General features: G+C 38.2%; 1 protein-coding gene across 1 annotated transcript in view; it reads left to right on the top strand.

Moving 5' to 3' along the window:
* The first annotated feature begins 5,561 nt into the window (after window positions 1-5,561).
* Window positions 5,562-27,856, top strand: part of B3GLCT (beta 3-glucosyltransferase) — a 56,521-nt gene continuing 34,226 nt past the window's right edge. Inside the window, exons 1-4 of the mRNA XM_029960908.1 lie at window positions 5,562-5,724; window positions 13,599-13,678; window positions 16,021-16,060; window positions 19,000-19,109. Of these exons, the coding sequence (XP_029816768.1) occupies window positions 5,562-5,724; window positions 13,599-13,678; window positions 16,021-16,060; window positions 19,000-19,109 (393 nt within the window). The remainder of the gene's footprint in view (window positions 5,725-13,598; window positions 13,679-16,020; window positions 16,061-18,999; window positions 19,110-27,856) is intronic.

The raw sequence follows: 27,856 nt of genomic DNA on the forward strand, positions 1-27,856 counted from the left end.
CTGAACCTTCCTGACAATATCATGTGGTATTACATGATTTCAGTGACTTCTGAACCTATATAAGTTTCTAATCAAATTATTTAATTGAAAAAGTAATCTCAGAAACTAAAAGTGGAGACAACACTCAGCTTCCAAAAGTAGAAAAGTAAAATGTTATAATTGCACACAGTTCAATGTTACAAAATATTAATACTAGTTTAGGGATAATAAAGTCTTTCTTCAAGACTCTGACAGTCTGAATTCCTTCTATGAGAGATAAGCAATTTTCAGGTAGACTGGATAAAATTTTTTTTCACTGTTAGGGTGGTCAGGCACTGGAATAGGCAGCCCAGGAAGGTGGTGGAGTCACCATCTCTGGAGGTGTTTAAGAGGCATCTGGATCTGGTGCTGAATGACGTGATTTAGTGGTTTAGGGATTACAGTGGCAGTGCTGGGACAGTTGGACTTGATGATCTTAAAGGTATCTTCCAACCTTGAAGTTCTATGATTCTGTAATCTCGTAGTAGGGTTTTTTTGGACAGATGACATATACCATAGAACAAAGCCAAAGAGGAGGTAGAAGTTCAGGAGCACAGAATGACTAAAGCCAATATGGCGACTCCGAGGGGAGAACAAAGAACTGTAGAGAACATCTAAGGATGATCTAAGATCTCATCAGTGAAATTTAATGTCTGAACCAACACAACAAGAAACAAGACAAAAGAAAGAAATAGATTCTGCAACTAAACTGCGATCCTGTGGGAAGGAGGGATAGCTGAGTTATTGACTGGAGTGGAAAAAGAAGTAGGAAAGATTTCAAGGAGAGTAAGGAGGAGGAAGGGCATTCACTTCCTAGGTTCACCTGCCAAAGGATTCAGGATTCCAAACTTGCATCTCTCTGTGTGTTTTAAACCAAAAACTTAAGAAATACAGATTTGACAAAGTTACAGCTATCAGTTATATTCCTTATGCTACCTGAACAACATGTATTTTTGGTTTCCTTCATGGCATTTCTTTGAGATTATGCATTTCAGAAGGTAAACCACATCTGGGATCTGCACTCTGGAGACAGCAGATTTTCAGTGATGCCTACAGGAATGATCTGATCATAAATTTTGAGGTATGTAAGGGAGATTGAAGCACTGCTATCTAAGCAGAACTCTGGGGACTTCTGTCAAGTTCCACAGTTTGATGTATCTGTTTCTCATCAGTGGCTTGGTCTGTCACAGTTCAGAGATGTTGAAATACCTCTGTCCTGCCCTCTCCTCTGAGTGTATATACTTTGCCTCTTGGACAATCCCATAATGAGCTCCAGAAAATATGCTACATAAGGTATTTTCACTGTTTCTGTGGCAGATGACACAGAGGAACTGACTGCCACAGACAATTAAGCAGTCATTACTGCCCCATAGGAAAGTAATTGTCTTTATCCTTTTTACAACCTTCTAAGAATCTGTGACTGATTGCTTCATGACCAGTGTTTTTCCAGGTCCTTTCTAGCGAGTGTGTAATCTAATAAAAGCAGTCTCTATCATGAGAAATTTCTTGATTGAACTCAGTTCCCGTGACTCTCTGCTACAGCCCCAGACCGGTTCTCTACAACGCTTTGACTGAAGGCTTTAAGACTTAGCTCAAACTTTGGAGTCCTCAAACTTTAATTAAGAGGCAATACTTCCCAGATTAACCCAGGAAGAAGGGAGACTAAACTCAGATTACACCACAGGCTGCCATAGTGGTTGACTGGTGTGCTCAATGGTTTGGTTGTCAGGCTTACAGCGTGTGCATGCTGGTACTGCAACGTTATCAGTTCTTCTAAAAAGATGGGGCAAGTCCCAGACCAAGTGTCGCTGACTGAGCCATGTCTAGAGCACCTGGGGCTTTCCTCACTACTGCAGATTTCTCCCAGGGAGAGCAGTTTAGAGTACTCCAATGGGGACAAGGAAGTGTATGTAGTTCAGATCTGAGTGATGCAGATTATCAGAGCTTCCATGCTCAAGCTCATTGCCTAGCGTTTGACAAGTGTAGGTGTATTCCCAGTGTATTAGTATATTAGGTTATATATTAATGGAACTATAATTGAGTTACTGTCTTGAGTGGCTGAAAGATGAAAAACTGTTTTCAAATGCATGTTGTGATTCAAAAAGTAACTGTGTGATTCTGAACTCATTTGGATTGGTTTTACTCATTTCCACAGGATTAGTCATAGCTTAAAGTTATGCCTCTCCTTATGTAACTTCCTGAGTAGGACAGAGAGGTCCAACTGCAGAAGCCTGCGGAAGAGCTGGAACTCAACTCACGTGATTTGCAGGTCTGTCTCTGCCAAAAAGACCTTTCTATTGAAAGAAACTATACAAATACTCTGTTGTTCCTGGATTCATTAAACATTTCTCAAACAGCTGATATAACTAAGTAGTTGCAGTCAAGTTCTCTAACTCAGTAACTGCTGTTGTATCTTGTTCGTAATTTCTGTCTTTTCCCATATTATAGTCCTTCTACAGGAACAGATGGCAGACCCATCAGAGTAAGACACTGCTGCAGTGCCTGTACAAAAGGGTACCCTTGAATCACACACCAGCCTTTGCATTTGATATGTATAACTTTCCATACATATATTTATATATATATATATATGAGAGGATTGTTTTGTATTTGCAGCTCCCCTTTTTAATCTGAGAATTGGGACAGCAACAGTGCTACATTTGTATTATTTATGAATGTAAGAGATATGTAATACTATAAGGAAAGGAGGATTGGTGGTGTTCTAAACCTCTGTGTTCCTCACCAGAAAGTTCATTATTTTCATCCTTTCTGAGCTGGAAATTCTCAATGTGGTAGTTAGAACAACAAACAAACACAACCTGAGTTTGTATGTGGAGCAGAATTCCAGAAAAATTTTTATTTCCTACTTCATCCTCCCAGCCCTGAATATAAGATTTAAAACACTTCAGTGCTATTTTTCTTAGCAATCTTAGAACATTAGCTTTCATGGCAGAGTTCTGTATATCTTGGGGGTTGTTACCATGAAATTTTTCTTATATTTGTGAGAAGCCAAAATATTTATTACATCTCAGCAAAAAGTTGGTTTTTTTTTTTCTTACAGACTTGCTGTGTGGGGAAATGTTTGAACATGGGTATATCTCAAACCATTTTGGAAGTGAAAAGTCTTATGTTTAGCCCTGTTGTGGGCATGATCTTTGTGACCTAAATACTTATGGAAACCAGCACAAAACACAAAAATGGGAGAAAGGGCAGGAAACAGTGCTGAAACTTAGAAGGAAAACCAAGCAAATGCAGATATACATGTTAAGTAGAAGGTGTCATATCTTTTATATTGTTATAGTTCTATAAATGGAAGGATAACTTGACATTTCTCTTTTTTTCCTGGTAATGAGCATGCACATAAAATCAGAAAGAGACTTATAGTATGAAAGTTTCTACTTCATTTGCATCAGAATTATTATTCTTGAGGCCAATAACTTATTTAGTGAGTTGGAATGTCGACAACAAGCAGTTGTTCTGTAAGGCAAATAACAAGCTGTGGTTGCTCACACTTGTGCTTCATTTTCCCTCTCTCAACCACCTGCAACATCAGGTGTGTGTAGCAAATACATAAAGCAAGTTGAATACTCCAAGCAAGTCTGGCTAACACATTTCTATTGAGATAGTTTTAAAGGAAAGTGTGAGGTCTACAACCAAATTACTGTGATATAGATGTGCTTGCCTGAACTTGCAGTGGGAGTGAGTGTTTATCACTGTGAAAAGGTTTCCATTCACCTTCACAATCATTTCTCTTGCATACTTAAGGTACTTTATTGTAACCACTTGATCTGTCAGGAAAATAATGCCGTAGATCTAAAAGCAGCAGAGTTTTGAAGACAGGTCCAAGTTTGGGTCCCATGCTGTTTGCCTTATGGGATTAAAAATAGTTTATGGCTGACCTGGACACTGGACCATTTGTGTCCAGTGAGATCAGTGCATACTGAATGGTCGAGTTGGTAGGAGGGGTCTGTGTGGAAAGTATTTGATGGGAAAAGTGTTCATATAGACTTGGCTGGAATTCACTGTACCCAGCATGTAAGGAATCATTACCTAGGGTCACTCAGAGTCATGTTTAAGGCAAAGAGGAAGCAGGCCTTATATGTTATACACCAAGACTTTCTCGTTTCTTGTTACTATAGTTGAAATGTGAAAATTCTAATAATTATGAATACAGATCTAACTGCTACAGAAAAAGAAAGAATAACAGTGCAGTGAAATTTTAGACACACTGCTGGGTTTCTACTCCTATTACTGCTTGTCTTTCTGTGGCTTCCCTGGGTCTGAAGGCAAGCAGTTTCATTCTGGGATATATAGGAAGTGTAATAGCAAGTTGTCAGAGTGTAGAGTGCTTCACTGGGACAAATCTGACATTCCTGCAGATGATTTCTTCTTCCTTGCTCCAGAATTCATATTTGCTAACAAGGTTTTACACTCTTGATATTTCTTCATTGGTCTGCAGCTCTGTTGGAGCCAAATTTTCTGTCCATAATGTCCACACTGACATTTATGCATGTTAGATAAGCATAAATGAATCTGCTTTACCCCTAAAACCAGCTTTATGTGGCTCCATGTCTGCATATCTTTGACCAAATATGGCTGAGGCATTGGCCAATGCCAAGGCTGTGCCCAGGGTCACATGCCTATACTCCCTGTTGCTAACCATGTCCCCACTTCTGGTCACATAGGTAGTTAGGAAAGGCTGTCTGAAGGTGCCACGTGCTCTCTTGGGTAAGAGTTTGTGAGATTGTTTCAGAGATGAATTAGGCCACTTTTTAGGGTAGACCAGATTCCTGTCAAGTGTGTTGGGTAACATTTCACAGAATCACCGAATCAATTCAGGCCGGAAAAGGCCTCTGAGATCATCGAGTCCAACCTATGACCGAACACCACCACGTCAACAAGACCATGGCGCTAAGTGCCACATCCAGTCTTTCCCCAAACACCTCCAGAGACAGCGACTCCACCACCTCCCTGGGCAGCCCATTCCAATGGGTGGTTAAGGAGAGTTAATGACTAAGAGGAGCTGTGCTCCCTGGGATTATTTAATTATTTATTATTATTAACTGGGCTAGATATTTAATCCCTAGCCCTAGGAGCGCCTAGTGTCCCGTGGAGCTGAGGGCCGGCGGGCGGGAGAGCTGAGGGCCGGCAGCGCGGGGCCGCAGGGCGCCGCCTGTGCCGCTCCGCCCGCCAGAGAGGCGCCGGGGCCCCTCGCTCCGCTCCCGCTCCTCCGGCGCTGGCGGCCGTCCTGCCAGGGAGAGGAGGGGAGCGAGGAAGGGGAAAGGGAGGAGAAGAAAGTAGGAGGCGCGGCTGGCGGCGGCGGCACGCCACCAGCCAGAGGGCCGCTCGCCGGCGCATCCTGCGCCAGGGGCGGCAGGCGGGCGCTCCGATGCCCCGCGGGCTCATCGGGCCCCCGCCAGAGATGTATCGGGCAGCCGGGCTGCTTGCAGCCTCTGGCTCCTCTTCGCTTGCCTGCGCCCACCTCTTCTTCCTTCTCCCGCCGCTCCGCACCGGGGTGAGTGGCGGGGCCGGGCCGGGACGCCATGGCGAGTGAAGGGAGGAGACCCGGGACGCTCGGGCCCTCCGCGGATGGTGATGAGCGGGAGGAGAAGCACGGAGCGCTTGGAGAGAGCCTGGAAGGGCGCCGAAGCCGCTGCCTCCCCGCTCCGTCCCGCCCCGCGGGGGGAAGCGGGCGGGAGAGCGAAGGTGTCCCTTCCCCCGAAGTTTGTTAGGAAGCCTGGCTGGAGTGCGGCCGGGCAGCGCGGGGTTCCTGCGCGGCCCCGGCTCCAGGGGAACCGCCGGGAGCGCCTCCCGCCCTCGGGGCGGTGTGCGGGGCATGGGGCGGTGCGGGCAGGGGCAGCCTGCACCGGGGAACCCGCCCTCAGGTCGGGAACATCTTCGTGGAGCAGCCGGGTGAACACAGCGCGGAGTTGTGCTCGTGTTGGAGCAGCGCCGCGCTGACAGGGGGGCTTTGCTGGGGGCAGATGGGAAGGTAAAACTGCCCGGTTAAAATGCCATCCGAGACGTTTGTAATGTGTCTAGTGAGGTGGGAGAAGATTAAAGGAGAAGGAATACTAGTATGGGTTGCGGTTGGGTTGCTGCAGGCTCCTGGAGTTGGGAGCTGCTGCTATGAGTGTAAGAGAGGGAAATAAATGTTTATATCTGTTTTGTTTCTCATTCTTTCGGTTCGTGAATGTTTCCATCTCTGTCAGCGTAGACTTGTCAGTTTGTTGTAAGCCTTTGGATTTATTTCTTCTCTCCCGCTATGTCTTGTGCACCAAAATCATGCAGGGGAAACCTGGTACTAATAAATCCCATTTTCAGCAAAGTAAAACTGATATATTGGTTTTTCTTTTGCGAAACACTTTTCCTTTCACTGACACAACTTGGTTTTTGGAGGAATCCTCATACTCTACAGCTCTTTCTAAAGCTGCATTTCATTTTTTCCAGGATGAGTAGTTTTGCTCTAGTGCTTCAGCAAGGTACTGTAGCACTTGATAACTTCGAACAGATTGTAATAACAGAGAATAGCAACTTCAGTTTGTCCTCTGTGTGTATGTGTATTTATTGTACATACTCACATGCAACTAGAAGGCAGAAATGGAAACACTTGTGTTCTTGTTTAATAGGTCTTGATTAATGCTTGTGTGAGATTTGCTCACCAGAAGGTTATTGCAGTATCATGGTTTTCTTTTTTTTTTTTTTTTTTTTTTTTTTGAATATCCTTTTACATTAAAGAGTCCATCTTTCCTAAATAACCCATGCTTTTGAGATGGCCTGGATAGTAAGTTTGTGAAACAATCAGCTTTGTTCTTGGAAACCAAATAATTTGGATTGCCTTTCACAGAAGCAAACGTCTGTAGGTAGTTAAGTAATTTCATAAATTGCAGCTTGCAGGTGGCAGCTTACAGAATGGGAATATGTATTCAGATGATTTTGTATGGTCTAACTTCTAGACAATCAGAAGGGATAATGATGATGCTTTTTCTTCTATTGTTTTTCTTTGCTTGCCTTTTATAAAGATACTGGTGTACACAGCACTCATTTAGACGTTTCAGTGGTTTAGGTGCCCTCTTCCCATATGTGTAAGGAAATGTAATTAGTTGCTTTTATTTTATGAAAAGCTTCAGATGCTGTAAATTTGCTTGCATCACCCCTTCTTCTTCCTCTTTCACCCTTCTCTCTTCCCATTTTGTGTTGATAAATCCGTAATCATTCTTATCTGGCTAGACCAGTGTCTTTGATGCTGATAGAGTAGCAACAATGAAGAAATATTATAAAAACTTGCATGTAAATACATGAAACTAATTTATATTGCTTGCTAGTGCTCATGGAACATCCCATCTCTTTGACTGACAGCATCAGTGCAGATTTTCTCTGGAATCGTGTCAATCCATAGAATCTTATGTTCTTTGAAAACTTGGGAGGGGGAAGAAACACAACCAAATCCCAAACAAAACAAAAATAGGCCTTTCGTTAAATTATTATTAGAAGTATAAAGAAATTCTATTTTAAATGTTTTGTCTACTATGTGCAACGTAATCACTGGCTTCATTATTTGAAGTGGTTATTATTAGTCATGGTTTTGTCATACATTGTCATAGAATTGTAAGTTTCTTGTAGCTCATTTAAACTGACCCAGAGTCCAGTGAGGTGGCTGGACTGACTTTGGGGTCAGTCTGTAAAATCAAACTGTAAAAGAGTAAGATAACAAGAGGTGTTGCCTTTCTGTCTCAGATAGATTTGTCTGTGAAAGAAAAAGAGTTAACTCCTCAGTTTTTACCATCCTTTGCATTTTAAGGACATATAATTGCAACTGTTTGGAAGTTGTTTATGCTTGAAAGGGTAGTACTGAAGAAAGAATTGCTTCTATGTTTAAAATGTGGTATTATATCAATTATATATATTCATACAGTGTATTTTAACACTGCAGTATTTACATTCATTTTTCTAATGGTTTGTTGGCACATATTCCTGTGGTTCAGCTGCTGCACAATGAAAATAAAGGATTGAGTTTTACTTTCTGGTGTTATAAGCAAGTGTTGTCATCAAAATTTTAATGGAAATAATGGAACACTTGACAAAAATAATTAGTAATTGAAGCTGCTTCCATTACATTTTCAGATTACATTTCCAGGTTTTGAGTGGATCCAAAAATGTTTTAGTCCTGTTCTCAAAAAAAATAGATTGACGATAATAAAGAGCTTTAAAGTCTTTCTGAAATTTCTTTCCTTTTCTTATCCTCAGTTCTCGGACATCTGGGCAAAAGTAGGAGAGGACTAGCAATTGACATGATCTGCTTATGCCAAAGGACATGATTTTAATGCACGAAGTGTATTAACAAACTTCAGAATACACAGTACATTAAATAATGAAGTGACAAATAGAAAATTACGGGTTGGATTTAAGATGGAGCCTTGCTGGCTTGCCTGTGGTTTTTTTCTGCTTTGTTTGTGAGAAATTGCGCAGTTAATCACCTAGGCCTTTTGGTTACTGTGGTCCCTACACAGCTTGAACTTTTACCATCTAATAAGTTTCTTCTTTTGTTATATTTTCTCTGTGCTCTATGGCAAGGCAGCGGTCCACCTGAGGTATGCTTGCATTGTATCAGAAAATGCAAAGGGATTAGAGGAAATTCTGGATTTAGCAAAGGTACCTCTAGCTCTAGAGATTGATCTGTATTTTAGGGAGTTACGCTGAAAGAAGTATGTCCGAATTAATAATGATGTTTGCGTGTGAAAAGTTAATGTTCTGTTATGGTAGCATTTGATAGCTCCTAGAGAGAGGTCATCCTTCTTTGTGCCTGTGTACTTTGCACACAACAAAAAGATATCCTTGCCACAGAGAGTTTATGCTTTCTACCTGTGTTGTACAACTGACCTGGTCATGAGCTGCATGTGTACGTAGAATTTTTCTGTGGGTGGTCCATTCCTGGGCACACCTTTTTCAGAAACCTCTTGGGATTGAATTGCAGGTGGATGAATTAACCTTGGAGATGTCCACTTGTGCACAGGCACTGTATTTTCTACCTACACTGTGGTCCCTTTGTTGATATGTTGTAGGCCAGCTAAATTTACCATGTTCTTCTTCTGCCACCCTCTTCCCAGTAAATCCTTAGAAGAGGATATTTATTTCCAGGCTGAGAGATGGGGTTGCTTAGCCTGAACAGTCTTGGCCCCAGTTTACTCCTGAAGACTGCTTTATTTGTAGCAAATATATGTGCATAACAGATTTGCTAATAAGGTAGTAGAGTGTTGCTAAGATAAATTTATACAACCTGTGTGAGTGAAAAGCTTGATTACTGGGTGAAGTCTCTTGAAGCTTTTTTTGTAGTGTCTTCAGGGGTCTACTAGTCTGTTTTTTGAATGGTTCTTCAGTAGTTTAAAAATAGTCTGTACAGTTCTTATTAAAATGTATTAGCTGGAAAAAATCTTCCTGATATATTTAATGTAAAGGATATCAAGTAATTTTAAGGTGTTTATTTGTTGAAAAAGAAGTGGACACTGCGGTTCTGCAATCACAGGGGATAAGAATAATGGTGTAGAGGGAGATTTTAGCATTCATTACAGGTATTGGTTGTTGAATAAATTACATGTCTGCATGCTGAAGTTGCATTGTGTGTCAGGGTAGCTGCAACAAAAGTAATTTTCAGCTGTTGTCCTCAAAAATAAAGATGGATTGATATGGGAGATGGTCAAAGAGAGTTGGTTGATTTTCAACGTTCATCTCCTGCAAGCTCGAGAATGGTCCATCCCCACATGCAGGAAGGCAAGTAAAGATGGCAGAAGGCCCACATGCATGAACAAAAAGCTCCTGGCAAAACTCAGTCATAAAAAGGAAGCACTCCAGAGGTGGAAATACAGAGACACTGTCTAAGAGTGCAGGTATGTCATTACGAAAGCCAGAGCCCACTTGGAGCTGAATCTAGTGAGGAATTCTACTTGTGAAAGGCAAGATAATGGGCTTCTACAGGTGTATTAGCAAAAGGGAGACTAGGGAAAATGTGGGCCTGCTTCTCAGTGGGGGAGGGACTTGGTTAAAAGAAGGACAGAGAAGTGGGTGAGGAACTCGAAACCTTCTTTGCCTTGATCCGTACTATGAAGACCCACCTTCAGCAATCCCAGGCCCCTGAAACTCATGGGAAGGTTTGGGGCAAGAAAGAGTTACTGTCACTGGAGGAGGACCAGTTTAGGGAATGTTTAAACAAACAGGACATACAGAAGTCCACAGGACTTGATGGGAGGCACACACAAGTGCTGTTAGAGTTTGATGATCTCAGTGCAGGCTACTTTTGATAATCTTTGAAAGGTCATGGTGACTGGGGGAGATTGCTCAAGACTAGAAGAAAGAAAATATCAGCCCTATCTTCAAGGAGGGCAAGGAAGAGAATCTGGGGAAACTGTAAGTGGGCTGGTGTTATCCCAGTCCCTAGAAAGGTGGTGTAGCAAATAATCCTGGATGTCATTGCCAAATAAGAAAGGACAAGAGGGTGATTGGGAAAAGTCACTGTATTTTTATGAGTGGGCAGTCATGCTTAACCATCCTAAAAGACTTCTGTGATGACTGCCTTCATGAATGTGGGGAAAGCAGTGCATATTGTTATCCCAAGTTTAGCAGGGAGTTTGAATTCAGTGCTGTCTCCTATAATGTCACATACAGTCTGATGAAGTGTGGACTGTATATATGGACAGTGAGGTGGATAGAAAGCTGTCTGACTTGCTGGGCTCGTGAACTCTGATCAGTAGCATGGTGGTTCCACCTCTTCATAATGACATTGACAATGGGATAAAGTGCACCCTCAGTGAATTTGCAGAATATACAAAATGAGCAGGAGGGATTGATGCACGAGCTGGTTGAGCTGCTATTCAGAGGGACCTCAGCGGCCTGGAGAAGTGGGCAAACAGGAAGCTCAAGAAACTGAGTTCAGTGCAGGGAAATACCAAGTCCTGCCTCTGACAAGGAGGCACCCCATGCACCATTGCACACTGGGGGTACGTTGGCTGGAAAACAGCTTTGAAGAGAAGGACATGAGAGTCCTGGTTTGCACAAAACTGATCATGAACTAGCAGTGTGCTACTGTGGCAAAGATGGCCAGCAGCACCCTGGGCTACACTAGAGAAAGCGTTGGCAGCAGGGCAAGGAAGGTGATCCTTCCTGTCTGCTCAGCACTGGTGAGATGCATCTGGGGTGCTGTGTCCAGGTCTGGGCTCTCCAGTACAAGAGAGAGATGGATGCACTGGGGTGAGTCCAGCAAAGGATCATGAAGAGTATTAATTGATTGAAACACCTGACAGATGAGGAGAGGCTGAAGGAGGTGGGGCTGTTTAGACTGGAGAAAAGAAGTTCAGGGAGGATCGTACCAACACTTGTAAATACCTGATGGGGAACAGACTGGCGCTTAACAGGACATGAGGTAGTTTGCACAAACTGAAATACAGGAAATTCCATTTGAACATAAATGCTTTTTTGTTTGTTTTTCTTTTTTTTTCTTTTTTTTTTTTTTTTTTTTTTTTTTTTTTTTTTTTTTTTTTTTTTTTTTACTCCAAATGTGATTGAGCACTTGAAGAGTTTGCTCAGAGACCTTATGGAGTCTCTGTCCTAGGAAACACTCAAAACCTGACTAGACAAGGTCATGAGGATCTAGCTTTGGGGGGTTGAACTAGATGACCGTTAGGGATTTTCAGCCTCAACAATTCTGTGTACTTCATACCAAGATGAACTAGGTTGTGTAAGTATTTCCCTGATGAGCTTTATCTGTGCTCTCAAAGTGGGAAATAGGTTGGTTGGTTTTTTTTTTTTCCCAGGTGATCTGATTATTGTTTGATTTGTTTCATGTGCATTAATATTTTATAAAGCTTAGAAGCAGCATGGCATGGGTTATTGAATCTGCTACAGTGACAGACACATCATCTCTTGTCAATCACAGTTGTTTCAGGCTTCAGATGTCATTCCTTAGGTGCATATTAAAAACTGGAAGTGATGAAATTTATGCTTGTAGTCAGTTTTGTGAATAAGCCGAATTTATGAGGTGATACTTTTTCAGGTTAATACTACATAATTAATACATTTCCCAGAATGAGTGTGGTTTTTGTTGCTCTTGTAATTAGGATTGTATAAATTAGAAGGTGTGGATCTGGTTTGTTCAGGGGAAAGGATTCCTTGTCTGAATTTGTAAGTACTGTTATGTTGGGAGAGAAGGAGGAAAATGATCAGAACATGCTGTCAGCAAGGGATATAATAGGCAGATTGAGGCATTTTCAGTGTACTTTCATACTGGAAGTGTAAAACATTTACTTGAGGACAACTTTGGGGTACACTCATACTCTGTTTTATTCTTCCTGGCTAAAGGCCGTATGGAAATGTGTCTATGATCAGCATGAGTCTACTGTGTTAGAATGATTTTTGGGATGTCTGAATGTAGTGCTGTGATTTGAGATTCAAGTTAATCATGACCAGAGATGTCATTGTGAACTTCAACTCCTAGACACTTGATGAAATTTGATCTCCACTAAAGGAGCATAGGGATGTAGGTAATGGGAGATGAAGCACCACAGACTTTGGACAATGTGGTCTTGCTTTGCTATATTCTAGGTTTCTTGTGTGTCAAAGGAATGACAGCAGTTAGCAATTCACTTTGAAATCAATTTCAAGCAATAAGTAATTTAAATTTGCTTTAAACAATCCACTTGGATCTACTTTCCATCCCAGTTTTTAAGAAAACCTTCGATCTGACCATGATGAATAGTACCTTGAATCCCTTCCAAATTATAACAATTTTCTTTCATTTGCATCTCTTTAGTACATTTGAGAAAAAAAATTCTTACAAAGAGTCTTAGCAGGGCTTTCTTATGTTAAATGGTACTACTTTTACAAATGAGCAAGCTGAGACAAATTGATTAAGTGACTACCTCAACAAGAAAAAAAACCCCTAGCACCCGAATCCTTTTTACGATTCTTTTTCTAATACAAACTAGAAGTGTATGCATAGGGCGGTGTCACTATAAAGGGTTTAAGATAATGTCAGGTCTGTGCAGATTACCTCTGTGGGTTCTCTATTCTTTATGTAAACATTTATTTGGGCCTCATACATTAACAAGTTTGACTGTTGTTCAGAGATGGTGTTCAAAGCCTATGATGGCCATCTTCATGTTTGATAGAAATTTCTGTCAGCTGCTGACAGTTTCTGTGGCTGCACGTGAAGCTTTGGTAATCCAAACTTTACCTAAAGACAGAGTGGACTGCTGGTCTCCCATGTGGTAGCACATTATGCTTTTACCAAGTGAACTACTGGATTGAACAGATTTTTTTTCTAAAGGGATTTATTTGCCTTGAAGGCAAGATGAATTGGCTTCACATCAAAAAGTGATTTTTTTTCAGCAATAGTATGGGAATTCTCAGGCAGCAAATGTATAAGTTCCATGACAACAGACTGTCTCATGTTCACAAAGATTATTACTAATATGGTATCATTCAATGTGAAAAATATACCTAAATGTTGGCATGGGTTTTGTTGTTTTTTTGGTTTTTTTTCCTGCAGAACTTTGTCAGTTGTGAAAGAGAGCTCCTATAATATGAAAAAGGTCTGCTTTTTCTTTCAGCTTTTGCTGTAAGTGTAGTTCCTGAAGGTGCAGAAGATGAGACTGAACTGTCAGTGTTGCAGGTAATAAATTTTAATTGCTAGAGCAGACATTATAAAATAAGCTAGAAGAGACCAGAACAGAAAGCCTAATATCTGTGACATTGATTATTTGGGTCACTGACATTAGTGGTACTTGTATCATGTCTTTCTGTTCAGTGTGGCATGTAAGAGATAAGTTGTTGGTGGTGTTCCTTTTGAGAAAAGTTTTTGAGCATATAATCTTTATTGTTTCAGAGACAGGTTTTCCTTTCTTTTTGGTTTTGTTATATATGCAATACCTTGAGAGGGAAATGGCTGCCTCTCTGCTAAATTAGCATTATTACATATTACTACTCAAGTCACGGCTCAAGTAAAGCCTGCATATGAAATTTCAAATTAACAGATTAGAAGAACTGATGGTCAGAGCTATCCCGAGCTTTAAATAGCATAATGGGTGTTAGATATGTATGCATGTATGTCCTTTAACAGACCTCTCTCTACCATTTTGTTGTTGTCTATATTTGTAACAGATATTTGTGTGTGTGTAAAAGAAATTTAAGGGAAGAAAATAAAAGTACTGGAATGAATGGAGTTAGAATCTATAACTGCCATTTAGATCAGCGATCTCACATCAAATGCAATAGAAGTATAGTCAGAGGTATGCGTTTCTAAATAATTTGTGGTTTTGATGATGGTTGCTATATCTACAGTAATTTTCATAAATTAAAGAGATCTCTATTGCAAATTGCTGATCTGCTGCAGTATATCTATAAGACTTGGTATCTCATTCTGTTGTCATTACTTATAAATTGCTCTTTCTTAAATTCCATTACTATCTCAATCCAGCTGTTTATGCTATCATTCTTATATAGGATATAATTTATGAAGGCTTTTCTACTATTTTAGAGGTTCAAAACCTTCCCTGAAGTCAGAGGTGCCTCCTAGAATTTTTCAGGCCAAAATATCTTTTTTTTCCGTCTTTTTTTTTTAATAGTAACATTAACAGGAATGTAACAGGCAATAATTGTTTTGTGTTGTCTTTTAATAAAAGTAATTATAAAATATGGCTTGCTTTTCCACTGTGTACCACAGGGCACACAGTTTTTTGTTTGCACAGAAAATTAATCTGTGTTGTTTCTGATATAGGTTAGTTTAGAATTTAACTTACTGTGTGATATAATAACAGTGCTGTATAGAGTCACCAAAATAACTTAGTCTTATAAGAAATTTTTTAAAATTTATTGACCCAGTCAGCAAAAAAGGATAATAAAAATGGATGCAATGCAGTCATTCTTAAAAAGGTTTTACAGATGGCTACCAAGGAAGTTAGAGCTTATGCATTTCAGTGCAAAAGTCAAACCTGTACAAAGGAGAGATCATCTGATGCAAGTAGAGCTAAAAGAATTACATAGATCTGATATTAAAAGAAAGGGAGGGGGCTAAGTATCTATAAATAGAAATTGTCTTGTATGGCATTTCTATCTGAAAGTCCTAAAGCACTTGAACCAAGGTAAATCCTACAACATTCTTATGCAATTAGTAAAGATGATTTTTATTTTATATTTGGAGATATCAAAGCACTGGAGTGCTATCACCAGGGAGAAGTTGTGCATTAAATGAAGGCTCTGTTTTCCTTCCTACAATTTTTGTAGGAATTGCAGAGCTCTTTCTCCAGTCCTGTCTCTCTTAAGCAACACAGTTCCACCCAACCTCTGTTATTTAGAAGCAATGGAATATGTTCCTAAGATATTTTTATGTGTGTGTCTTGGTTTCCTGGTTAACAATGCAAATGCAGTGTCACTGTTGTCTCTTCCTCAGCACTCTGGTAAAATTCCAACTGTCACAAACTTATGTGATACCTGAGTAAATTTCAGTGAAGTCATTTTAGGTACAGCAACCTTTTTATTTATTTGTCTTGATATAAATTGCTTCTGAGTCTTCCTTTAAGAACTGTGTTTCCATAGAAGCTTGATAGTGGATGAAATGAATGAGTGTTTTGGGTTTTTTTTTTAACATACTGAACAGGTGTGTTTGCATTGTAGAGTTCCATTTTCCAAACCTAGTGCTCAGGAGATACATAATAAATAAAAAAAATAGTTATTGTTAGTGTTAATTTAAAGAGCTCTGGTATAAACTGAGTTATGCAAAAACTTTTTTTTATTCTCTTACTATATTTTCTGAGTAATAATATGCAAGCACGTAGGATATCTGTTGCAGTTCTTGATGCTGAAAAACTTTTTATTTTTCTTATTAGGTTTTGAGTTAAAACCTCTATGTTTACATTTATAATCTGATGAATGCTTTGACTCCCAGTGTTTTTTCTATAGAAATATTTGAGGGTTTATATGTATTCTTACTTGGGTTTTTTTCTTCCTTTCTTCTAGAAACCTGAAGAAAGTAGAACAATCAGTAAAATAAGCAGAGGTAAGTACTGTATAGTCTGTATTTGTTTTCACTCGTGACTGCCTTTTTAGTATAAACAAAATACAGTTATGCTTTGTAAAGTGACTCTGTGAACAGTGCCTAAATGCTCAACAGCATTATTAGTTCATTGCTGATTCATAAATACCTTTTTTTTTTCCTTTGGCTCATGTAGTCTCATCAAAGAGAAACTTCTGAATCTTTGACTGCACTTGCAGTTCTTATAGTTAAGTCTTTTCTGAACATGTGTACTTCCACTATGAAACTCATGAATTACTTTTTGTAGTACACTGTATTTTAAAATAAAATTTTATGATACCTAGTAGCTGTTCTTGTAACAATTTAATATGAAACTCGGTTTTACCATTCTGCTAGGCTCTCATGGAACTTGTAATAACTAGAGTTATCATAAATTTCTTGTAACAAATCATAATAACTTTGTAATATCTAGAAGTAAGTATTTAAGAAGCATGTTAAACGTTATAAGGTAAAATAGTGGTAAAATAATTTTTTTGCTGATGGAGATGTGTGATAAATAATGAGAATAAAAATTCTGCAGGGTTCTGCCTCTTCTGAAGACAAGTGTGGTGTCCTTCTGGCAAATAGTTAACAAACCTGAGATAAGGACTTGCATTCTCTGCACTGTAACCCTGGACTTCTCATTCTGCTAAACCCTCAGGACTTGGCTGTTCTTGTTCTGAAGGGAACCAGCTTAATTATGTCTCTCTTATAGTAGTTTCTGAGTAGTTGTGAGTTCATTCTGACATTAAAGCTGAATACCAGGAAGATTTAGTTCTTTTGAGATAGATATTAATCTTTGAAAAGACTCCATTCTTTGTTTTGATTGGTAGACTGTTTCTCAACTTGAGAAACAGTTTAAGTGTTTACAACTATTTTCTGTTGACATTTTAATAGACTGAATATGTCTTTTTATCAACTATTTTAAACTCCCTATAACAGAGGAAACTATTTCCATTGGATTAAAGCAGTAATATCAAAGTAGGTGTTAGCTTACTCCTAGAAAGTATTCTGTTGTGGATTATCACAGTTGTTGTTAAATGTACTGTAGATGAAACTGAGCATAATTCAGATACTTCCATATCTGTAAACATACTGATACTAAAACAGTAATTACATAAAGAAATGTGGTGTTTGCTTTTTATCTCTGGGGATGTTTTTGGTGTTGTGCATGTAGATTTAGCCCTTTGACTGTCATTAGCATCAATGAAGTGTAGTTTCGATTTTTGCAGTGATTTTAATTTTTGCACAGGAAATCTAGCAAAGATCTTACTAGACAGCAAATAATTGCCATTCAGAAGGTTTTATTATGCATGGGTTTTTTAAGCAGTTTGTTTGGTGGTGCAGAGCATGAACACTGTTCGTTCCTACACTGTGTAGGAAAAATGTGAAATTAAAACTGATATCTAAACCAGTGCTTATGCCATCTCTGCAATATATCACCAGAAACCTCAGACAATTTGACAATGTTAGAGTCTATCTTGGTGAGTAAACTAATAAATTAAGGGAAAATAACAATAAGGGAAAAGTAGAAAAACATTTAACTACAGGTTTGAGCTGTCATAGGTTTAAATTATCAAGTAACTGTTCAGAGGAGCAAAGCAATGTAATTGATCCTCAGGTCTTGGACACTGCAGTTTTCTCATAATCTTAGTTAAGATGTTTGTGGTAGTGCACTGGTTTTTATTGTGATCCTTCTTCATGTGTTCAGTTTTATTCTTTTTCCTTGTGACTATTTCTTTCCTTATTTTGATGTTTTTTTCTTCACCTTTGTTCTTCTCTTCTGCATTCATCCTACTCTATTTACCAAGTTAGCATATAATTTTTTTTTGGTGTGAACTTTGTTCCTTCTCCACGTTTTTTGACATTCTGTACAGATCCCATGGGATATTAATTTCTTTCCTTTTGGTACTGTCTCAAGTTGTTATGTTCTGAGTTACCTCTTGTGAATACTTTCTACATAGTATCTGTAAAGTTCAACTTTTTCTGGCCAAACAAACAGTAACTGCAGTATCATGTGATTCTCATCTTAGGCATTGATTGATACTTAGTTATGGTCTTGAGAGAGTTATACAGCATAGATCAAACTTGTTAAGAATTCTGGAAAGGGCCTCTGTCCACTTTCCTTCATCTTCTCATCCTTTGTTGTCCTCTGCTGTCTTCTGCTTCTGAATGGGATCATATCTACCTGCTTCTCTTAGTTTTCTAAGTGTTGAGGGACTGTTTTATCTACTGTCATCAAGAAAATTTGGCTACCTACTTTGTCACCTACTTGCATTTTTTAATAAGCACTTTTTTAAAATTCCATAAATGTTTGCAAATCTACTTCATTATTTTCTTTTAAATATATCAATAAATTTATCACACTTCTCTCGTTTATAGTTCTTAACTACGACACCTTTAAACACTGTGAAAACATATGTGAGATATTAGTGCTGTCCTATTAGATAAGGGTATTACCTCACTGTTCTCATATGTGTGCCTCTCCATCTGATGTTTGTGTCCGGGTAGGGGTTTAAGTTCTTTTTTGGAGAAGCATCTTTTCTGTTTCATGTTTGTGCATTGCCTGGTGAGGGGAGATGCTGGTCTGTGACTAACAGCATTTAACTATAGTAATAAGGAGTACCGGTGTATTGGAGAAAAAGCAACTTCGTGAGTGTGGCTACTGTTCATTGTGGGCATGTAAGATCTGCTGCACATCTTGTACTCATGCCGTGCTTTTTATAAGTTAATCCTTAAAAGGACAGTTTTGGAATTTTGTGTGTGTTTAATTATGCCTTTTTACTATTTCATGAAATGTTTTTATAGCTGAAGTAGCTTGCTGTGTACTAGATTCCCCCACACATCTGTGTTTTCACTAGCTTTGGAGCAAAACAGAAAATAACTTCTTTTGTCTTTAAATCTTCTTATTTTCTCGTTTACAGAATTAAAAGAAATTGTATTTGTCATCCAGAGTCAAAGTAATTCTTTTCATTCCAAGAGAGCAGAAGATTTAAAAAGAGATATTTTAAAACAGGCTGCAGATCTTGGAAAGGTATGTTGAGATAATATAAAGTACACCTTGTATTGCTGTTACTGCATTTTACCAAAAATACTGGGGTTTGTTGTGCCTTTTTTGAAATCCATTTTATTCCTTTTGTTAATTGTCTTCTGTGTGCTTACAAGAAAACTATTTCAGTGGGTATGTACTGATTATAGGCTGTGATTTATCCCTAAATATTTTTAATTTCAACTATCAACCTTTTTGTGTAACAGCTGGTTTTGTTTGGAGGGCATTTGATGCAAAAGTGATAAAAAAGACTTTAAAGAATACAGTTTTCTAATACCACTGTAGAGCATTTAAAAAATTTACAAAAAAAGGATGCATTCTTTGTGAAGTGAAAAACATAATTTAAGTATTAGTTAGAATAATTTTAGGTGAATATTTTATTGGAGCCAATGAAGGTGCTGTAATGTAGATTTTGTCAGTATTTCATTGCACAGTTGTGACATTGTGGCAGTAAATGAAAAATGTGTGTGGACATTAAAATCCTAACACAGGATTCCCTATTTCCTACAGCACTACTCTTGCAGACCTCTCTTGCCCATGTCCCTCCATCATGCAGTACCTTCCCTAACTCTTCCTTGTTCCTCTTCCACTCCACTGCAGACTGACCATGCTGTTCTTCACCTGTTGGCCTGGGAGCTGCATGTTGTACTTAACACTCTAATTTGAAATTTTATTTGTAAAGCTTTAGCCTAGAGAGAAGAGGTTTTTAAGAAACTTACACTGAAAGTTCAATGTACTTAAACAATGCTTTATTTTCTTTGTTTGTAATAAAAATAAAAAAAAATTACCGTTTGCATACATCCCCTGATGTGAAATAGCTTGCTGTGAGATTGTTTGACCTATTTTTCATTTCCACATTCTTTGTTGTAAAGGAAAAAGAAGTAAGATTTAAATTGTCTTATGTATCTTAGTCTTGGAGTGCCTAAATCATATTGCTGGATGTTTTAGGCTTCATTTATCCAACCTTATCAAACCTGTTGTAATTAAATCCATTCTGAATGCAGTTTTTAATCCCTTAATGAAATCAGTCATGTGAACAGCCTTTGTTCTGCAGAGTTCTGCTGTTTTGGGGTCCTCTTTGGAATTGAGACAAGTGTTCAGATACAATGTATGCTGAGGCGATTATGGTGTCAGTTGTTAAAACCAAGGATTTTAGTTGTGTGCTGTAATTGATGTTGCAGAATAGTAATGAAGAGGTCAATAAGTGGAAGTACAGATAGTTTCAGTGAGGCAGGAATATAGGCATGTTTTATGGGAGAGAGATAAAATCTATTTGTGATCAGAGTTGTACCTGAAACTGACCTGGCTTTTTAAAAAATTTATTGCCTAATTAAGGAGATTGCTTTATGGGAATGCTGAAATGGGATGCTTTTTCAATATTAACAGGTAAGTGTTAAAATGCAGTCATAGTGTTTTGAGAGAAGCAGTGGTGGAAATATATCACACCAAAAATCTCATGTCTGAAATCTGGGAAAAGGGGAAAGCCACCAGTGTATAGGAAAAAAAAAAGGAGCATAGCGAGCAGGTACTTGGTATGTGTTGACTGTTTTGGTCAACTCATAATGTCGCTGTGAGGCATGACCTAATAATACTAATTATGGAGAAGGGCCAGATGATCTCTGCAATCCTGCATTTGCATTTACCACAAATGAATGGGCATACATTCTTCTTCTTGACCTGCAACAAGCTCTATAGCTAAAATTTCCCAATGGTTCTTGGAGTAGGTCTGAACCATTACCTGACTGTAAAATTCACACGCAAGTTAATAATGTTGTTGTTATAAAATTTGGTGGGAAAATAGCTGTTTCACGACAACTGAGTTGTTTTTAAACTGATCTGTATATTTAGATAAAACATCCATAGACGTAATTTGCTTGAGACATTTCAAAATTAATGCCATAAATGCAATGTAATCCATCATATACCTGTAGTTTCAACTTTCAGATTACTTGCTCAAATTCTAGATTCTAGGATGAAAACCTTGTTTCCTCCTTTCCCTCCTTTAATGACTTCCCACTGCACAGAAGCTGCTTTCCAACTGAGACTGATCAGATGATTCATTTTTGGATATTGCAGTTTTAACAAGGCTTAATGGATTATATTTAAGTGAAGCGTTGGGCTACATTCTGACCTGCCCATCCATCTCCATGTCTTCTATAGATTGTCTTTATGGCAAGATTTCCCACAATCTCTAGGTCAACTTTTTTTTTTTTAATTAAAACAAGTATGTTGTAACATCAAAAGCTTTAAATTATTTGATTTCTCAGTGTTATTTGATCAAGTCCCCCATTTTTTCTTCTTTTTTGTAAAATGTTAGTGTGCCCTCTGTTTCCTTCCTCGCATCAATTTTCCTTTCTTCTGCAAGAATTTATTAATGTAAATAAATCCTGTAGCCTCATGGAATGTGCTTATTAGCTCAGTTCTTAAGTGCTTATTCCTTAAGATGTAAGAGTTTATCTTGTCTGACAGTGGACTGTTTTTGTTGTCAAGGTTCTTTGGCATACCTTCTTCTTTAGCTTTCCGTTATTTTTCCCTCTCGTACAGAGATAAGATGCCAGTCAATACCAGAGCTGTTGGGGAAGATACTGTCATGTCATCTGTGCTGTTAGTCTTGTACCCCACTCTTCTTGGCTCGGGTCCTCCTAGTCTTTGACTGATCAGCAAGACTCTTTCCACAGCAAAGTCATGAGTCTGATACGTGACCAGCAATTGAATGTGTGAAGGTGTCTTGCTGAGATGACAAGAAGGCCTACACTTCTCTGTGGTGAGGACAGAGATGCTGATGGAGCATCTGGCACCTCTTTCTCAAAGAAGTGAAGTCCCTGCAGAGATCCCTCATGGGAGGACTCATGCAATTAGAGTAATTAGGGAACATGGAACTATGGTGAAAGAGAGGGAGGAAGAAGTTCCAGCTGTTCTCAGTGGCCTCCTGAAACCACACAAATCTTTGTCCAGAAGTTTTGGGTACCTCTTATGTGTTGCTCTTGTAATGCTTTTTTTTCTGTCTGTATTGCTTAAGTCAGATTATACTACCAGTAACTACTAAAATCCATGTATCATCTTTGGTTTATGAATAGAAAAGTCTGGAAACAAGATTTTTTTTGTCATTTTCTTTCTTCTGTCCCATCATCCTCCCCCTTAAAACAGTATTTCGCATTTAAACAATGAACACCTAAATATTGCTGTACTAGTTGAATTTTTTTCCTAAACTTGCATATCTGTACCTTGGGTAATTTAGATTTCTTGTTCAAAATAGAGAACAAATTGGTGGACTAATTTAGCATTTCAGATGGCCTCATTTTCAGATTACTCTATAAAGTTTAGTGGGAACTTCATTTTAACCAATCTTTCTTCTCCCTTTGCTTTGCTTTTGTTTTGCCTGACTTGTGTTTGTAACATCATCCAAAACTTTTATATTTACATTTATTTTTCAAATCTGTCAATAAAACTTCACTTATATTATGTGGACAGAGCTTGCAGTATAAACCCTAATAAGGATTGCATTTAAGTGGTCAGTCTGTGAAGTTCCTGTTTCCACTTTTTTATCCGTATTAACATCTGTGTTTGTTTTATCTTGTGTTACTTATTCTGCTCTACATACATTGTCTAATATCAGCATGTTCTAGTCATTTTCTTTCCTGTTGAGTCCCTAGTTCGTCTCCAAAATGCTTAATGCAACTGCTCATTCTGGAGCCTCAATATTTGGGTGCTCAAGTTCTGAAATACATCTAAACTCAATTTTGTTGAAGGGTGAGGTGCCTTCAAAATACAACCTTTTGAAAGTACTCCAGGAAAAGTGCACAGAGCTACTGTTCAGTTCTGCAAACTTATTTCACAATTGTCTTGAATGTCTTCAAGGGCTTGAATTGTCTTGCAAGGCATTACAGATTTGACTGACTTTTGTTTTATCTTTGCTTTCCTCCAGCTGTTCTCTCAGCTTTTTGTTTTAATTGTTTGAACTCTGACTTTCTGATATGCCATTGCTTCTCATTCTGCAAAGGTATCGGCGTCCTTTTGACAGTTGACAGGTTTTATTATCAGCAAAATTGATGTCTAGCTCATTAACTATTGAAAGTGTAAAAGTTACCTACACTGTAGTGCTGGAAGGTGAACAGGATCATTTTCCTGTGATAGATACCCAGCAGATTTGAAGGAATTGGTAGAAGTCAGATAATTCTGCACTAATGAGATCTTTTAAATGTTTTAGTAGGGATAAATGGGCTCCTCTCAGCCCTGCCTTACACATCATATACCACAAATATGTGGTAATTGCCTTGAATTTTTATGCAGAAGACAGGACCTGTCACCTCACAGAGATGATTTGTCATGTCAGGGCAAAATATATACAAGAAATTTGGAAGTTTAAAGTGCTTTAGGCTATGTGCTTCTCTCAGCCTCTTCTACACCAGTTTCTGCATACCTAATAGGATTTGAATAAAACAGTTTTACTAAGGTATATCTTTATTAGTATAGAATAAGAAATTGCTATAAAGCTTCCTCCTCCACTGTGACTGCTGACTGCTGTATTAAAATTGCTCAGTCATCTTTGAACAGTGTTCAAGTATACATGAGAGTAGAATTACTAAATCATCAGATTTAAACCCTTAAAATCAGTACCTGTTGACAGTTTTAAGTTCTCCTGAGCATCTGTACAAGTCCTTAAAATACATTTACCAAATTTCTTGCCTTGTGGAAGCTGCTTCTGCTCTGCTGTTCCTTCCCTTGTTCCTTAGTTAAAAACCATATTTTAGGTCTTTGGTAAGACTGTTGGGGGGGAGGGACCTGCTGCCCCATGTATGACACTAAGTTAGCTATGGAGATGACTGCCTCAAACTTGCTGTCAGTGAAAGATGCTTCAGGCTTATTTGTCATTAAATATAAAAATCTACTTATATTGCCAATCCTGCTGATATTAAAAGAATCAACTGAACCTCATAAATTGCTTAATTTCATTGTTTGAATCATAGTGTCATTAAGGTTGGAAAAGACCTCAGAGATCATCAAGTCTAGCCTTTGACCTAATACTGGCATGCCCACTAAATTATATCATGAGGTGTCATGTCTACTTGATTTCTGGAGCACTTTCAGGGATGGTGTGCCCACCACTTCCCTGGGGAGCCTATTCCAGTGCTTAACCACTCTTTCAGTGAAGAAATCTTTCCTAATATCCAGCCTGAAATGTTTTTATTCATTAGTTATGATTGAGAAGGATTTTACTTTTAAGTAAAAACTCACTTCACAATACTAAAATCCTATCTTACATTTTAAACAAAGAATCTTACATCAGTTGGCAACATAATTGTAGTGGTTCACCATTAATTCTTACTTTCATGAATAATAGAAATGTACTGTATAGCACGTCTGTATTTTGTGTGATTGCATTTATTTAGAATTCTTGTAAAGCGTGAGCTGTGAAGATAGTATTCCTCACTGCTTTTTATTCACACAAGTGAAAAGCAAACAAATGACACTTTACCACAATGCATTGTTGCCATTCTAGGCTACTGTCTAATTATACACACCTGTGGTAGCATTTATTATAATAAGCACTTCAAACAAATCCAGATTTTTTCCACATCTTTTTATTTGGCTTGTTACAAAATAAGATTTAATTTGTGATATTGGTGATCACTAGCTCTCAGAAGAACAGAACAGGGAAGATATGGGATATCTAGGGGGAAGATGAGGGATCTTAGAGGAGGAAAAATAAAATTAAAAGCAGACTAAATTGGTGATAACTTTCATACTGATTAAGTTTCTTCCTCCAAAACTACATTTTTATTTAGCAAGTTAATAGTCTTAGTTTTCAAAATTCAGACTACTGCTTAAACTAAATGTTAGACTGGCTTAAAATACAGGTAATTATATTATTATTTTATTAAATCCCAGTTAACTGAAAGTATAACATATGCTATACTCTTATTTGGACTATTTCTATACTAGCAGGTAGTGTTGTACAGTAGGAGCAAACCTGGAGAGCAATGCACTTGTTGCTGAGGAGCTGGCCCTTGTTTTACATGTCACTGCAAAGGGCTTTACTTTGGACTAGTTCTGAGTTGACTCTATGAACTGGAGGTCTTTTAGCAGTTGCGGCACATCCTTTGGTTTAGTTTCATCCCAAAGAAATACAACTTGTGCACCCAACGATGCACAAGATAGTGCAATGATGAAGGAAAAAAATGCACAAAAGTGGACTAACTTGTACTGATTGTATGAGGCAGTGCTAGGAACCAGTAGGAGCTGCTTTTGGTCAAGGTCTCAATTGTACTGATAGGTTTGAATTTTATTAAGTAAATAAGTCTTTCTTACAAGGTATTAATATTTATAATGATGATAATCAATTTGAAATGTGTCAATATCTCTGAACGTTGTTCACATCTCAGTAATTAGAAGAATGAAATTGGTTAGGTTTTTATATTGCTCCGTTTGAAAGGTCAGGAGTTGACAAATCTATCAGCAAGCACTAATTGAATACTCCAGAAAACTTCCTTTTGGTCTTTGAAACACGTAGCCCAGATAATTAAAGGTATTCTATGTCTTTTGACTAACTGGAGGGTGGGGCACATTATTGATTTGTTGATGAACATATTTTTTTGCTGAAAAATATTTATTTATTTATTTTCGATTTAGTAGTTTCTTGAGTTTTCTTATGTCCTGGTCATCTGAATTACGATCTGTTCAGGTTTTCACCTCCGAGGTTGGGAGCAATTGTGTTGATGTTGACACATTTTTTCCTCCTGACAATGGAAAACGTAGGTGTATTTATAAATTCTTTGTATGACAGTTTGCTGCAGGGCACTTGTTTGTACCAGTAGTTGAGGAAAATCTTGTGATGCCACATCAACATAATGCAAATCAAATTAACTCTGATTACTGCTGAGCACAGGTGAATTATTTCTGGGTCACAAAAACCTTACTGGACCTTCTCCTGATTTTCGAGTTGTTGGAAGTCTAGGCAGCATGTTAGGAACTGGCAATGTTGCTGAAATTTACTCCCGATATTGTTAAAGAACAACCCAGTAAAATAAAAAGTCGGTGGCTGCCAGCATCCTTCCCACATGAAAATCTTACATTAATGATAATTATAGATTTTTGAGACAGAAATATATGGTAGTAAAAAGCTTTCTTTTTGATGATGAAATAAGTTATTACATAAGCTAGCTGCATAGGAAGTCCCATCAGATACAAATCCTTATTGTAACTGTTTTCCCAGGCAATGAGTTGTTGGTTCTAGCATGCAAGCACTTGAGTCAGTGCTTGGTTATGCATTCAGGTATGGTTTTGGGCAGCTAAGTTGTGTTCTGAGGATTTTGATATAACGTATAGTAGGAAAAAGGATTAAAATTACTTCTTTGATAAAATGTCTTTTTTTTTTTCCCTCTAATCTGTAGTTAGAGTCAGGAACACTCCAAATTACTTTAAGCTCCAGTTATTACTTCCATACAATTAGGTAAATGCTTTGGTCTTCTCTTTAATGTAAGATCATTTGATGACAGACATGCACAAAGTACTTGATCTTGATTTATGAAAGCAGGGTACTGCTATGGCCTTTCCCTGAACTCTCTGAAATTACACATAATATATTATGAAAACTCAGTTCCTTTTTAAAATGATAACCAGGCATCTGAGGGTAGAACAGAAATAGAGATTCTCTCTAATGGAAAATAGTAGATTATATTTTATTACTTTAGGCTTCCTGAGGAGCAAAAGATTATTGGATATTATGCCTTATTAGCAACATGGGGTTTGTTGTTGTGGAGTTTTTAAAAACCTTATTGTGGCCTTTCAGTACTTAAAAGGAGCTTATAAGAAAGATGAGAACAGACGTTTTAGTAGGTCCTGTAGCAATTAGAAAAAGGGTAATGGTTATAAACTAAAAGAGGTAGATTCAGACTAGACATAAGGAAGAAACTTTTTACAATGAGGGTGGTGAAATGCTGGCAGGTTGCCCAGAAAAAATATCCCACCCCCAGAAACATTCAAGGTCAGGCTGGACAGGGCTCTGAGCAACCTGATTTGGTTGATGTCCCTGCTCATTGCAGGAGGTTGGACTAGATGACCTTTAAAGGTCCTATCCGACCCAAGCTCTTCTATGGGTGCAGCTTGAAGGGAGAAATAGAGCAAGGATTAAAATAGACAAGGCAACTTTGGAGAAGATCCCAAATAACTGACTTGTTAAACAGAAGCAACATTCTTTTGTTACAGTAGTATTGTAAAATAGTACTTTAAATCATCTGTGGGTTTTATTTGAATGAGTATATTGAAATAATATGTTGTCCTGGATTCTTGAACATAATGCTCTGATAAAATTGATACTTATGTCTTTAAAACATGAAAAATATTTGAAATGTGTATTGTAATTTTCAAAATTGTTAGAATATAGAGAAGACATCTTGTACAGTTTAATATTTGACGTTGGCAGTTCCTAGCAAATTGTCTGCCCCACTGGGTTTAGAGGTAGGAGATTTGCTCTTACTTTGTGTAATTTTAGAAATCCTTCAGGATATCTAAAGAATTGGCATGTTTGTGAAAATAAAGCTGTAGGGAGACTTCAATATGTATTCCACAGCTCTACATTCTCAAAATAGTCATAACGGATGACTGTAAGAGCTTGGCTTATTTAACCTCCCAAGGGAAGGCTGAGAAGAGGGTAGGTAGGCTAGCTCTGAATGTGTCTTAGGATTGATTACTGAAAAGAAGATGAGAGAGTAGGGAAGATGTTGTTAAGTGCT

This window comes from Manacus vitellinus, unplaced genomic scaffold (assembly GCF_001715985.3).
Source record: "Manacus vitellinus isolate BGI_N305 unplaced genomic scaffold, ASM171598v3 scaffold_2_pilon, whole genome shotgun sequence".
Lineage (NCBI taxonomy): Eukaryota > Metazoa > Chordata > Aves > Passeriformes > Pipridae > Manacus > Manacus vitellinus.